The 10698-nt window shown below is 37.9% G+C and overlaps 1 protein-coding gene across 1 annotated transcript; it reads right to left on the minus strand.

Annotated features, from left to right (window-relative positions):
- Positions 1–591: 591 nt before the first annotated feature.
- LOC141626306 (ceramide synthase LOH2-like) lies at positions 592–9602 on the minus strand. The gene is made up of 5 exons (XM_074440194.1): positions 8595–9602; positions 7441–7519; positions 5968–6153; positions 5699–5877; positions 592–992 (listed from the first exon to the last, which is right to left on the minus strand). Exons 3-5 carry the CDS (start codon positions 6096–6098, stop codon positions 973–975), a joined length of 330 nt encoding a protein of 109 aa, XP_074296295.1. The 5' UTR covers positions 6099–6153; positions 7441–7519; positions 8595–9602; the 3' UTR covers positions 592–972.
- Between the last annotated feature and the right edge of the window lie 1096 nt (positions 9603–10698).

Raw genomic sequence — 10698 nt, forward strand, 5'->3', positions numbered from 1 at the left:
TCGTTACTTGGCCAAATGAGGCGTGTGACCTACCGTTGGAAAGCTAAGAACATAAGCTTTCACCTCCACTTGGCCTTGCATCGATACGAGCTCTAGAACTCAAGATATACCCATTTGAAGTCGATCCTTATGCAAACGACACTTCAAATCTTCAATTGCTTCATCCTTTCACTTCTTCATGTCTTAGCTAGTCTTCTTTCTTGCTTGTAAATGTTTTGTACCACGGTAGACTTCAAGACATGCCTGTGCTTCCGATCATTGCTCAAAAATCCATTACTAACCCGACATTAAGAATATGGTAAATGTGACGTAAATCATGTGAAACCACGTCCCAATGCCGCTTTATTATGCATAAAATAAGCTAAATATATAGTAGAAATACGAGCCTATCACTTAGTCATCATTATTCCCACCCAGATAACCCTCCACTATGAATCGTCCGATCACCGATAATCCTCAATGTCTCAAAGTACCCTAACAATTAATCATAACTAATCGACGAATCACAGTAGGCTACAGTTTGGATATATCAAGGACAGGCAGATTTTCGAAGGCCAAAATTTACAAGCATAACTTGAAAACAAGTAATCAGAAATTGAGAAGCGGTAAGGCAAGCTTTTGCTGTATCAACTAAATGAGGCTAAAATACAGCAGGTGTCATTTGTCGATATTGATAAACTTCAATTGTTTATCTATCGTACCTCAGCAAACAAGTTGCCAAAGCTCACCTATTAAAAGGACAGCACGCGCAGTCCTTGGGTTCTTAATTGCCCCTGAATAGGGTGCGATACTTGACAGAAACACTTAATACAAGACAATCTGATACTGTATATAACGGAGTACCCAGTAAGTCTGCTTGTCGTCCGACCATGCTTGCATCTGAAGACCAATCCAAAAACAATCTACGGTAATCAACTTTCTTCTATATCACGACTGATCCAGGCGGGAATTAATTGGAAACAAAATCTTCCCCTATTCATCATCTTCAGAATCTGCAGCAACAAAGATAACATATGTTCTGATATCGAGAAAAAAAAAAATTACAAAGGAAGTTAATTAACAGAGATGTTAGATATTAGCTTGTTTGAATGAGTCACGTGTGTTTCATATTGTTGTTAGATAAGTCCTAGTCTTTAGGGAAGTTCTACTCTTAGGGGAGTCTAGTTTGTTTCCTATTCTATTTCCTATTTACATGCTTGTTGCTAGTTAGACGTAAAGGTTGTTGCTTGTAAGGCTATTTATAGTCCATTGCTTTGATGAATAAAGTATTCCTTCCACATCATATATTTACTGAAACTTAACATTTGGTATCCGAGCGAGGTTGCAGAGTGTGAGTCAAAAAAAAAAAAATGTCCTCTTCAAAAAAGTTTGTGCAGCCATCAATTCCGAAGTTCGATGATCACTATGATTTTTGGTCGATGACGATGGAAAATTTTTTAAGGAGCAAGGAGATATGGAGTTTGGTGGAGGAAGGGATCTCTGCTGCGTCAATTGGAACATCACTGGCGAGTGAGATGCAGCGAAAGTTAGTAGAAGAGGCCAAACTCAAGGATCTAAAGGTAAAGAACTATCTGTTTCAATCTATTGACAGAGAGATTCTGGAAACGATTCTTGATAAGAAGACGTCAAAGTCCATTTGGGATTCCATGAAGCAGAAATATCAGGGGTCCACAAAGGTGAAAAGGGCACAACTTCAAGCATTGAGAAGGGAGTTTGAGTTGCTTGCCATGAAAGAGGGAGAGAAAGTAGACACCTTTTTGGGACGGACCTTGGCTGTGGTGAACAAGATGAAGTCCAATGGTGAGACAATGGACCAAAGTACGGTGTTAAGTAAGGTACTTAGATCATTGACTAGCAAATTTAATTATGTTGTTTGCTCGATAGAAGAGTCAAATGATTTAAGTACCTTGAGCATTGATGAACTCCATGGGAGCCTCCTTGTCCATGAACAAAGAATGCAGGGCTGCCCAGAAGAGGAGCATGTGTTAAAAGTAGTACATGATGATAGGACAAGTAGAGGAAGGGGTCGAGGAATGAATAGAGGAGGTCGTGGCAGGGGTAGAGGAAGACAATCTGTAAACAAGTCTCTGATTGAATGTTACAATTGTCACAACTTAGGACATTTTCAATATGAGTGTCCTGATTGGGATAAGAAAGCAAATTATGTTGAAGAAGAGGAGGAACTTTTGTTGATGTCCTACGAGGAGCCTCTTCAAACAAAGCAAGAAGAAGTGTGGTTTCTTGATTCGGGTTGTAGTAATCATATGACGGGGAACAAAGAATGGTTCTCTAATATGAAAGAAAATTTCACTCGGACAGTGAAACTCGAAAATGACACAAGAATGGCAGTGGTAGCAAAAGGAACTATAAGGGTGCAAGTAAATGGCTTAATCCAGGTAATATCCGATGTTTACTATATTCCCGAGCTTAAAAATAATTTATTAAGCTTAGGACAACTGCAAGAAAAAGGATTGGCTATTTTAATTCAAAATGGAATTTGTAAAGTTTTTCATCCAAGTAGGGGCTTGATTATGCATTCCAATATGAGTGCAAATAGGATGTTTTGTGTGTTAGCATCAATGCCACATAAAAAACCCATGTGTTTGCAAGCTGAGGATGTGTCGGAGAAAGAAGCACACATGTGGCATTGTCGATTCGGGCATTTGAATCATAAGGGGCTTCGAACATTGTCTTATAAAAAGATGGTCATTGGGATGCCGCTCCTGAAATCTCCTAAAGAGATATGTGTCACTTGCTTGGCTGGAAAACAACACAGGGAGCCCATTTCAAAGAAGAGTTTGTGGAGAGCATCAAAGCCACTTCAACTAGTGCATTCCGATATTTGCGGCCCTATCAAACCTGCGTCTCACAGTGATAAGAGGTACATCTTAAGTTTTATCGATGACTTCACCCGTAAAACTTGGATCTATTTCTTAAATCAAAAGTCAGAAGCATTTGTAACTTTCAAAAATTATAGAACTCATGTTGAAAAAGAAGCCGGTGAATTCATTACTTGCTTAAGAACTGATAGAGGTGGAGAATTTACCTCAAATGAGTTTGGAGATTTTTGTATGTCACAAGGTATTAACAGACAACTTACAGCAGCTTTCACACCCCAACAAAATGGGGTTGCGGAAAGAAAGAACCGAACAATAATGAATGTTGTAAGGTCTATGTTAATTGAGAGAAAGGTTCCGAAAGTTTTCTGGTCTGAAGCTGCAAACTGGTGCGTACATGTACTAAATCGATGTCCGACAGCGGCAGTTGCAAATAAAACTCCAGAAGAGGCATGGAGTGGAACAAAACCGGTAGTGGAGTATTTTCGGATTTTCGGTTGTGTAGCTCATGTGCACATCCCAGATCAGAAGAGAAGTAAGTTGGATGACAAAAGCAAAAAATGTGTCTTCTTGGGGGTTAGTGATGAGTCAAAGGCATGGAGGCTATATGATCCAATCTCCAAAAAGATTATAATTAGTAGGGATGTTGTTTTTGAAGAAGAAAAAATCTGGGATTGGGGAAGAACTGAAGAAGAAATTAAGCAAGATATATTGGAATGGGAGGATGAAGATGAAATCAATGGGAATAATGAAGAAATCAATGAATTCCAATCCAATAATCCAAGTAGCAGCTCCAGAAGTTCGGGCAGTCCAAATAACTCGGAAACTCCGATTATTTCGTCGTCAAATGAGTCTGATGGTGATGAAGGAACTGATGATGATGGCAGATTAACTCAAGGAAGAGTTGTTCGAGAAAAACGAGCACCAAGTTGGATGGCTGATTATGTATCAGGAGAAGAATTTTCGGACGAAGAAAATCTGAATGCTATGATGGTCATGGAAAGTGATCCAATTTTGTTTGAAGAAGCAGTAAAGAGCAAAAAATGGATAAATGCAATGTTATCAGAAATTGAATCCATTGAGAAAAATCAAACCTCGGAATTGATTGTTGCACCTAACGGAATCAAACTAATTGGAGTTAAATGGGTGTTTAAAACTAAACTTGATGAAAATGGTGATGTGGAAAAATATAAAGCAAGGTTAGTAGCAAAGGGGTATGTACAAGAACATGGAATTAATTATACAGAAGTATTTGCTCCGGTAGCACGACTTGACACCATCCGGATAATTATTGCTGTGGCTGCTCCTTTCAGTTGGGAAATTTTCCAACTTGATGTGAAAAGTGCTTTTCTTCATGGGGAGCTCAAAGAGGAAGTGTATGTGCAACAACCCAGGGGATTTGTGAAACAAGGAGAAGAAGAGAAAGTTTATAAGCTAAAAAAGGCGCTCTACGGTCTTAAACAGGCACCGAGAGCTTGGTATAGCAGAATTGAAGCTTACTTTCTCCGAGAAAATTTCGAGCGATGTCCAAGCGAGCACACATTATTCACAAAGTCAAAAGGAGGTCAGTTATTAATTGTAAGTCTTTATGTTGATGACTTAATTTTTACTGGCAATGATAGAAACATGTGTGATGAGTTTAAGAGATCAATGATGGCTGAATTTGAGATGTCTGACTTGGGGAAAATGAAATATTTTCTTGGCGTAGAAGTAAAACAATGTCAGAATGGAATTTTCATCTGTCAAAGAAGGTATGCTAGAGAAGTATTAACAAGGTTTGGAATGGAGAATATATAGTAATGCGGTAAAAAACCCTATTGTTCCGAGTACAAAGTTTGCAAAGATGAGAGTGGTGGAAAAGTCGATGACTCGCAATTCAAGCAACTGGTTGGATGTCTTATGTATCTTACTGTGACTAGACCCGACTTAATGTATGTCGTCGACCTAATAAAAGCGGTTATGGCTAATCCCACTATGTCCCATTGGCTTGCAGCAAAAAGAATTCTAAGGTATGTAAAAGGTACGACTACTCTTGGAATTTTCTATAGAAAAGGGAAGAATTATTTGAGGCTCGTGGGATTTACCGACATCGATTACGCCGGCGACTTAAATGATCGAAGGAGCACTTCCGGGTTTACATTTATGTTGGGTTCCGGAGTCCTTTCTTGGGTTCAAAGAAACAGCCCGTAGTTGCACTCTCCACCACGGAAGCAGAATATATAGCAGCAGCTTTGTGTGCTTGCCAATGCATTTGGCTGAGAAGGGTCTTAAAGCACATCAAGGTTGAAGAGAAGAATGAGACTATGATCATGTGTGATAACAGCTCCACTATACAATTGTCAAAAAATCCTGTGTTTCATGGTAAAAGCAAACATATTGATGTCAAGTTTCATTTCCTCAGGGATCTGGTAAAAGACGGAGTTGTTACGTTGAGCTATTGCAACTCTGAAAATCAAATTGCAGATATCATGACGAAACCATTGAAGTTAGAGCAGTTCGAAAAGCTTCGAGGCATGCTAGTAGTAACTGATGTTGCTGATATAAGCTAAATCCATTATTAGCTTAAGGGAGGGAATGTTAGATATTAGCTTGTTTGAATGAGTCACGTGTGTTTCATATTGTTGTTAGATAAGTCCTAGTCTTTAGGGAAGTTCTATTCTTAGGGGAGTCTAGTTTGTTTCCTATTATATTTCCTATTTACATGCTTGTTGCTAGTTAGACGTAAAGGTTGTTGCTTGTAAGGCTATTTATAGTCCATTGCTTTGATGAATAAAGTATTCCTTCCACATCATATATTTACTGAAACTTAACAAGAGAAATAAGCCGCTTTAAGAAAGTTGGGAATGAGGCAAAAGGATCACCAGATCTTATGTCTTCACCAACTTTTCCTTTATTTCTCAGCTGCCGCCTTATCATTGAACAAATGAGAATCCACCAGTACACGTCGAAAACAAGCAACATTAACAGCATGGTGTTGAAGACATAGTACAACGATCTTGGATAGGGTTCGGAAAGATTCATGTGATCACCCATTAAGTAGCTGTGAACGTCAGGTGGCAAGTGAGTAAATATGACGCTAGCTATTTAAAGCAAATCACTACCGCCAACTTACTGAGAAGTGAGAACATACCTTGTGGCTCTTATAACCCAAAAGGGAAAGTATATTAGTCGCAGCATAAGCCATGAGACAGCGAAAAAACCAAAGAATATACTTGCTGCAAGTTCTTTTTCAGAATATTTGAATATCTTAGCAGCTTCCATGAATATATCACTTGCATCATGCAACGCCAAGACAATAGATCCAATTCTGAAAAACCTGAAATACTCACAGAGAAAGTAAATCATCACGCAAAATATTTGCTACAAGATTTTAACCCGAATAGGGGTCCATCATCTAACATATCCGAGGGAATAGTAACATACATAACACAAATACAAGGTAAATTGGTAACATCAATTAACAACACAGAAGGGTTCAATTAACACCTATATCCAATCAAACTATATGTGCACCAAACTTTGAATTTTTTTCCAAAATGGGGTTTTCTAACAAACGAATTAGCGAAATGGATTGTTTTTCAAAGTATTTTCTGAAAATGGGTCCACGTAGAATCGGATTTGGCGAAGCTAGGTTAAGAATTCAAGTCGCTTCGTCGGTGAGCGATTTTACGTTAAGTCGCTCAGCCACGACCCTAGTGAGCGTGTTTTAAAAAATCAAAAATGGGGATAGCTGGAATCGAACCTTAGACGTTTCGCTCAAGTAAGGCTTGTTATGTATACTACCAATCTACCAATGATACACGCGTATTTCAATGATAAATTACAGCACTTAAATACATAACTACCATAATTATTTGTCCCTGGGTTGTTTGCATTAAATTAAATATTTAACTTAAATGCCTAAATATATCACAATAATTGCCTTTGCCTGGTGGTTAATTCATGGATAGTCTTGGTAAGAAGTCTGGTGTTCGACTCACACTAGCAAACATTATTTGATTATTTTTGTTGCAAAAGTTTTTTAATAAGGGAGAAGTCGCCGGGCCCCTAAGCGATTTGGGCTCAAGTCGCTGGGCCCCTGAGCGACTTGGGCTAGGATCAAGGGTCCTTACAAGCAATTGTAATTTCATGCCAACCAAGATATAGTCGCTTAGCGGGAAAGCGATTTGAATACAATTCTAGTTTTGGGTATGACGTGGACCCATTTTGGGTAATAACTTTCAACAAAACTCCTTTTGTTAATTTCTTTAATTTTAAGCCCTATTTTTGAAAAAAATTCCCAAACTTTAGAAAGTGTACATGCCTAACAGAAGTAGGAGGTACAGTATTCCAAGACTATAAGCACATAGAGAGCTAAAGCAGAGCAAAGCAACACTGCCAACAAAGACCACCCCTGGTAATTTTGAGTGACAAGGTATACATGTATAGAAAAGACGGCAGATAACAAATTTTAATATTGCACGTAATTATATAAGAGTTACATGAATTTAGTCTAGTATGTCAACAAATAATATGATTCCAAGAAAAATTCACATTTTCACTTTGGCAGTTACATCAAAGAAGAAATTATAAGAAAATAGCTACAGGACAGTCATGTCAATACCTTTTCCCATGTAAGAAGAGCAGCAATGCTGTAGATGTAGAATCCACACTGGCACATGTAGAGAAGTTTCAAAGGAAGCCTGCATTTAACAGTGAAACAGATCCATCACCTACTCGAGGAAAGGCAGTAAAAGATTTTCAAAGGGTAATTAAATATTTTTATTCAGCCTATTTTTGACGAAGAAAAAATGTTATGAGCAATGAAAAACTCAATCATTAAAAAGTTCCAGGTGTAGGGAAAATCAAAAGCTGAGTAGCCGATCAGTCCACAACACTTTATATAATTTCCAAATTACAAACCTGGTACCCTCCAACTTTAACTGAGACATAGTCAGCGCCTTACAGAATACAGACCAGCTAGAGGTATTTAACTCTGTAACTATCCCTCTAGATTTATGACAATATAAACACCCACCCAAAAGGCCAAAATTTGAGCCAAAGGGAGGATGGGTGACTGATAAGGGCAGATACTGGTATGAACTTATAGTATATTTCTTGACATATGAGAACCTACGTTACTTCAACCCACGTTACTTCAACCCTTAACTTTTGAGGTCGTACCCGTATCTGGCGTGACACTTAAGGAGTATCGAATATATACCCGACATCATCACTTTGACTGTGAGTGAAACATTTACTTATACACACATATATTATGACACTCTATGCTTTTTAACCTTGTCTCAAAAATCTCTACATGTTACTTTTAAATCCAAATATTTCAAATCTATCACTTCAGTTTTGTTTTGTAGATAGGGTCTCCATGCCTACAAAATTTGTCATGTCGAGTCTGACTCCACTACTCACTTAGATATGTACTAAGTCCGAGTCCACCCATACCTGAATCCGAGTAGAACACCAACTGAATTCTAAATCTTGTATGATGAACAAAACGATCATGTTCATCTAAGTTTTCAGAACCTTAGACAGTGTGAATAACGGGGTTAAGGGGGTTAGATGCACAGAAGTACAGAACCTTAGGCAGTGTGAATGCACCATAATGAAAATTGCGTCAGGAAGTACACCCAATGACTTCTAATTCACAAGAATATAAACCGCATCCAATTTAGTATAACAATTGTAGAGGGAGAACAAAGGTAGGGGGTGTATCTCAATAGATACAGAAGAAGTTGAAATAGGGAAAGTGAAACTGACTTGAGCTCTTGATTGGGCCATCCATTAAAGCACTCGTATATATCTGTAAACCATGGCTCACGATAAGTAATTCGAAGAACCCACGCTTCAACAGTAGCATAGTATGCTAGTTTCCATAACGACTCCGAGCACTGGATAATTTTTGCTTGTGTAACCTCATTAAATTTCAATGGAGTAGATGCTTTACTCAACAACCATATGGACAGCCTCTGCAATAAAAGTGCAGTCAGCAAAATACGATGCTAACTAAACAACCATTCGTTTGAGACACAAGGAATTCAGGAGGCAAATGGGATGGGATACGTGTACTAACTACCAGAGTAATAGGGGTCAAAACAAGAAGAAATAGGAGGAGATCATGGTTTGTGGTGTGTAGTGGAGGCCTGTGTTAGGAAATTGTACACGAACTGAAAAGACAATAATGAAAACCGCACCGAATCGCTATGCTTTCCTAATAGAACAATTCGACCCTTACTTTAGTGCCTGGGTTGTATCGAACTTTCTATTGAGATAAGACGGTTGCCCTCTGTATTCGGCATAGTTATTCGAACGAAAACTATTCCGTAATCCCGTAAATAACTATGCAAGCGTACACTCCGTACTTCCCGAACTAGCATTTTATTATTTAGAAATTACCCATCCTTGAACCAATCTTTAATTACGTCAAATGAACCGGTAATTACACTTAAATCACCAACAGCCTGGATGGTTGAAAGAGAAGGTGGTCAGGAATTAATACCCTCATATGGGGTAATATTACCCACTTATCCTCGTTTCCATCTTCCAGCTTAAATATAAGTCAGTAACCATAAAAGAATATCACAATACTATATAGTGAGTATTAGAAAAATACAATCTCTATAGAAGAGAATACGTACCTGAGTGTAGTATGGGTACCTTCCTCACCCCTCAGTCACAAACAACAGCTTAAGATAGGAATAATAAAGCTCCATAACAACATTGTGATCATATGGGTCCTCGCCTTCATGACCGCAATTTCTTACTGACCTGCGAGATAATTAGTACGATAATTAGAGAATGATAGATACATCATAACATTGTGTATTCATATTAATCCCTGAGTTTCTTAACTATACCTTAATCATATCCGATATGCTCATTATGGCATCACGAGCAGCCTCTTCGGGTAGCCATAATTGCTTCTACTCTGTGATTTCACCACCTAAAGCAAGTAGGTAAACAACACAACTACCACTGTAAGCTCCACAATTTAAATATTGCTTCGTTAGACGGCAACAACGTAACTAAACCCTTTTTTTTGGAAAAATCTGAAGAACATCCTAGCTTCGTTTACTCCAACAACGACAAAAATTTAGAATATGTAACAACTAAAGAACTAAACTATCGGATTAAAACACCATAAACTATGAGCCATTGATCAAGTGCAAACTATCCAACTAATGGCATTAATGGTATGTAATGTAAAGATGGTCCAACAGAGAAATAAAAGAACCAAAATGGCATCAATGTCATCTCCAAGAACGCTTTTAGGTTTCACCATAAGTTTTTTTCTCTTCAGTTCAGTTTTCTCCTTCCCTTTTCCTGTTTTTTTTTTTTTTTTTTTTTTTTTTTTTTTTTGCTTCTTCCCTTATTTATTTCCCCTTCTTCTACAGTGAAAAAAATTAGAGAGAACCCATTAAAAAGTGTTAAAGCCTCAAAGAATAGAGTACTCGGAAGGGGGCCTAAAAGGCTAAAAGTGGATGGCTAAAACTTCACTCCACTGAAATGGAGCACTGAAACATGAAAATGGATATGCCTGTCTAAAATAAATTTGTGGATAGCAGTGTATCATCTAAACACTAAATTTATCTTCTAATTTTGACAATTAAACACCAAGACCACAATTAAGTTGAGCCAGCAAATAGATAGACATTAATAACTCCAATTTCAAGGAATTGAACTTGATTTCTACGATTAGACATTGAGATCATATTTTTCTAGAACTAAAATCCTTTAAAAATTACTAGTTGTTGCGCGGAGATTCAAGACGCGTTTTGTTCTGTTGTTGAAGCTATCCTGTTTACGTCTAATGTTAACTGCAACTTCTTTCAGGTACTGTGTTGTTGAGAATAAGTAATTTTCA

Source organism: Silene latifolia, chromosome Y (genome assembly GCF_048544455.1).
Source record: "Silene latifolia isolate original U9 population chromosome Y, ASM4854445v1, whole genome shotgun sequence".
Lineage (NCBI taxonomy): Eukaryota > Viridiplantae > Streptophyta > Magnoliopsida > Caryophyllales > Caryophyllaceae > Silene > Silene latifolia.

Bases quoted from the DNA above. Each gene is read 5' to 3' on its own strand.
- LOC141626306 (XM_074440194.1), bottom strand. From the start codon at position 6,098: ATGGAAGCTGCTAAGATATTCAAATATTCTGAAAAAGAACTTGCAGCA. The intron at 5,878-5,967 runs GTATGTTCTCAC...TGACGTTCACAG, and splicing joins TGGGTTATAAGAGCCACAAG to CTACTTAATGGGTGATCACA. The intron at 993-5,698 runs GTGATCCTTTTG...TTGTTGCTGCAG, and splicing joins TGGTGAAGACATAAGATCTG to ATTCTGAAGATGATGAATAG.